The sequence below is a fragment of the Frankliniella occidentalis genome, unplaced genomic scaffold (assembly GCF_000697945.3).
Source record: "Frankliniella occidentalis isolate FOCC.00 unplaced genomic scaffold, Focc_3.1 Scaffold475, whole genome shotgun sequence".
Classification (NCBI taxonomy): Eukaryota; Metazoa; Arthropoda; class Insecta; order Thysanoptera; family Thripidae; genus Frankliniella; species Frankliniella occidentalis.
This window is the reverse complement of record NW_026267593.1, coordinates 108,345-112,221: the sequence shown is the minus strand read 5'-3', so window position 1 is coordinate 112,221 and position 3,877 is coordinate 108,345. Positions and strand designations below refer to the sequence as shown.

The 3,877-nt window shown below is 39.3% G+C and overlaps 1 protein-coding gene across 1 annotated transcript; it reads left to right on the top strand.

Annotated features, from left to right (window-relative positions):
• The first annotated feature begins 906 nt into the window (after positions 1-906).
• LOC113214152 (uncharacterized protein K02A2.6-like) lies at positions 907-1,359 on the top strand. Its single transcript, XM_052274955.1, has one exon. The coding sequence runs from the start codon at positions 907-909 to the stop codon at positions 1,357-1,359; it is 453 nt and encodes a 150-aa protein (XP_052130915.1).
• The last annotated feature ends 2,518 nt before the right edge of the window (positions 1,360-3,877 follow it).

Below are 3,877 nucleotides of genomic sequence, written 5' to 3'. Positions count from 1 at the left end.
AAATATTTGAGAAAAAACTTTGAAATGGTTTGGGGTCATTTCCGTGTGAAAAACAGTGTCTGGCGCCTCAACGGTTAGAGATAGAGCCAAACGGACGAAATTTTCGTCCAAAGGCCTCTAGTTTGATGAGTTACTCCTTAGGAAACATTAAAATTTTTTTTTTTTAAAACGTCATTTTGGTTACCTGTGGTTTTTGATTTTTTTTAAATCCATTTTTTGAGCTAGAATGCTCTACTTCGAACTTGATCTGTCTTTTTATGATACAAAACGACCCTGAAAATCCCAGGTCGCTAGCTCAATTCGTTTTCGAGTTATCTTGATGACAGACAAACAGACAGACAGACAGACGCGAAACTTTTTGATCATCACTGGAGTAATGGGCTTCGCTGATCGCTCAGCCAAAAATGTTTGCTTTCTCTGATGTTTGATTACGGAACTTAAGCTTCTTTATATTTGTGCTCTGCTGTGTGTTCGCCTTTTAAACTAATCACAGGCTCATTGAAAGCAGCATAGTGCTAGATTTCAATAGCGTTTGAAGCACGGGAAGTTACCTGGATGTCGGAGGACCCTCCGATGTCGCGGGAGTGCAGCGGTCAGGCGTGGGTCAGGGTTGTTAACGTTATGTAACGAAGTAACGGCGTTACTGTAACGCGTTACTCGTTATGTAACGATTAACGGTAACGCGTTACATTTATTCCAAAGGTGTAACGTTAACGCGTTACCGTTCCATTTGTCAGTAACGAACTAACGTGCCATGTAGCAGACCTTTTGAGCCGAGATTGTTTACCATGTAAGCCAGAAGATGAAATCCAGATAACAACCACCATTCACTCAGTTACCATATTGCTTCGTGTTTCTGACCCACTCAAGGAACAAATCAGGAAAGCAACAAGTGAAGATCTACAAATGCAAGAACTTGAAAAATATGTTTATGAAGGTTGGCCTGACAGCAAAACTCAGCTTCCAGAAAAGCTCAAGCCTTATTGGCAAAACAGAGAAAAAGTTCATGAAGATAATGGCATATTATTTTGTGAATCAGGAGCTATAATTCCTGTTAAACTAAGAGAAATAATGCTGAAGAAATTACATCTCGGTCACCTCGGCATATCTAAAACCAACTCACTTGCAATTGAAACGGTTTACTGGCCAGGACTCTACAAGGACATCTCAGACATGATTCATGCCTGTAAAATCTGTGCAACTTTCCAGCCCCTAAAGAAGAAAGAAAGAATGGCACTTCGAGACATTCCCACAAGGGCATGGTCTCATTTGGCAGCTGATATTCTGCACTTTGGAGGCACAGACTATCTGGTTGTTCAAGATGTTTACTCAAAATTGCTTGAAATCCTGAAACTGTAGAACAAATCAGCAAAAGAAACTAACAGCCATCTTGAAGAATTGTTTCACCGATTTGGAGTACCTGATATTGTCTTTACCGACAATAACCCATTCAACTCTGCAGAATGTCAAGCCCTGACGCAGATATTACCTTTCCGATATGTGTACAGCTCACCAAATTATCCACAGTCAAACGGTCAAGCCGAAAAAGCAGTGGATATTGCCAAAAGAAGACTAGAGCAGCATCTCACTAGCACTTCTGAACTACAGAAACATGAAAATATCTGGATGAAATGCAACACCAGCACAATTAATGTTCAACAGAAGACTGAAAACAACTTTACCAATCTCAGAAGAAATGCTCCATCCTGAAATCCAAACAGAAGTTCAAGAAAAACTCAAAGAACTTCAAAAGAAAGCAGCAGACTACTACAACAGAACAGCCTCAAAGAAAGAAGTGAAATTTGTAAAAGAACAACCTGTGCTGATCACTGATGGACGCACAAACAAATGGAAATCTGCTGTCATTCTTGAGAAAAGTACTTCTGCTCTGAGATCATATCTGGTGAAAAATGAGAAAGGCAATGAAGTGGTACGAACATCAAGACACATAAGACCAGACTTTACCTCAACCTCAACTCTGACGACCCTGAATTTAAAACAACCAGAAAACAAGAAGAAATCTTACCTGTGGTACGCTGACAACGCAACATCAGTCTCAAAAACAAATGAGAAGATAACACCTGAGATCAACGAAGCAGACCAACCAGATCCAACTGATGAAGCTTTGAACTCACCACCAAGGCAAGAAATGACGAAATCACCACCAACGCTGACTGTCAATTCTGCACAGCAGCCTGAGACCGTGAATGCCTCGCAACAATCTGCAACTGCCAGCTCCTCTCGAACACCTGAGAAAAATAAAAAGAGAAAACGCAAGAAGGCATTGACAAACCAACAGCCCCAAAGAAGATCGTGTAGAACGCCAGTACCAAGCACGAAGTATCCAACTAATGAATATTCATTTGGTTTGTTTTAATAATTAATACCTGAATCCTGTATCTGAAACTTATCTCAACTTGTGACTTGTACCTGATTTTAACCTCGCTTTGCTACATGTAAAAAACAACTTTGTGTATATTACTGCTTGCCATTGCATATTGTGTTGTCAATCAATTTAGACAATTGCTCATCATGTACAAAACTAATCTCTTCATTTCTAGCAAATTGACTCCCTCGGGAAGAAGGGAAATGTTAGTTATTACTTATTTCTTATTGTGATTACTGTTTGTCTTGACAATTTAATTTGCCCCCTGCACTTGTTTACCTGTTTGATTGTTTGATCCACATTCTCAATAATTAATTATCCACTCAGCAATTCTGTATCAATAATTCAATTTTAATCCTCAGCATGTATGTAATTTTAATTTATTTATTATCAGTTTTTAAACTTTGCAATTTTCAAAACTTAGGGGAGGTGTTGTAATGTTTACTTGTAATTACTTCTGCAACCTTATTGACCCTCTGACTATTTGCACTACAACTTATGCACACTATGTAATCCCTCTGCTATCGTCAGTCTGGCTCTGCCCATTAAAGAGATAACATCTACTTGTGCTCCTCAATTATCAATCCTACGTATCACCACAAAAACTACTCTGTGAACATAATAGAGATTCCTTCTTTACAACTCATTCACCAACCTACTTACTGCTTTTCCTCCTGCTGGCCAGAAAAGTCTTACGTGTACAAATTGTTTTGTAACTATCAGGTAGCACACAAACGGCCCTGTGAAATAAAGAGCTCAAATTAACATTAAATGTCTATCAACAACTTTCATTTGCACAACAACAATCACCTTTAACATACAAAGAAAACAGTACCTACTGTACAGCTTGCACTCACCCGCAGAGCTTCAAACTTGAGTCTTCCTCGTCGTTGTACTCCAATACACTACATCAACACCAGCAAAGACGATAAAACTGGGATTTTGTTCCTCCAACCTCCACCTGCCCAACACAAGCAACACAGTTACAACTTGAAAGGTTACACTCTGAGGCTGGCTATGGATCATGAGAGACCAACTCCCATCAAACCCCCCACATCTGGTGTACCTAATATTGGTGCTGTTGTCAGGAGTGTTTTGATTTTATCAAATGCCTCTTGACACTCTACTCTGTGGTCCACTCAAATTCTTGCCCTTTCTTTTGCAACTTAAATATTGGATTAGCTATGGTTGCCATGTGTGGGACATATTTAGAGTAGTACTGAACTAAACCTAGGCATGATCTTACCTCTTTGACATTAGTTGGTGCTGGCCAACTCATTATTTTCTATATTTTATTTTGATCTGTTTTTATTCCTTTTTCAGATAACCTGTGTCCCAGATAGGATACTTCTGGCTGGAATAGCACACATTTCTTTGCTTTTAGCAAGAAACCTGCTGACCTGATCCTGTTGAATAGAGCTTCTAATCTTTGCAACATTTCTGGGAAATTATCCCCACCTATGCAGATATCATCAAGGTAAACTGACACTG

Excerpts from the sequence above, each read along its gene's own strand:
- LOC113214152 (XM_052274955.1), top strand. The coding sequence starts at position 907 with ATGCAAGAACTTGAAAAATATGTTTATGAAGGTTGGCCTGACAGCAAA.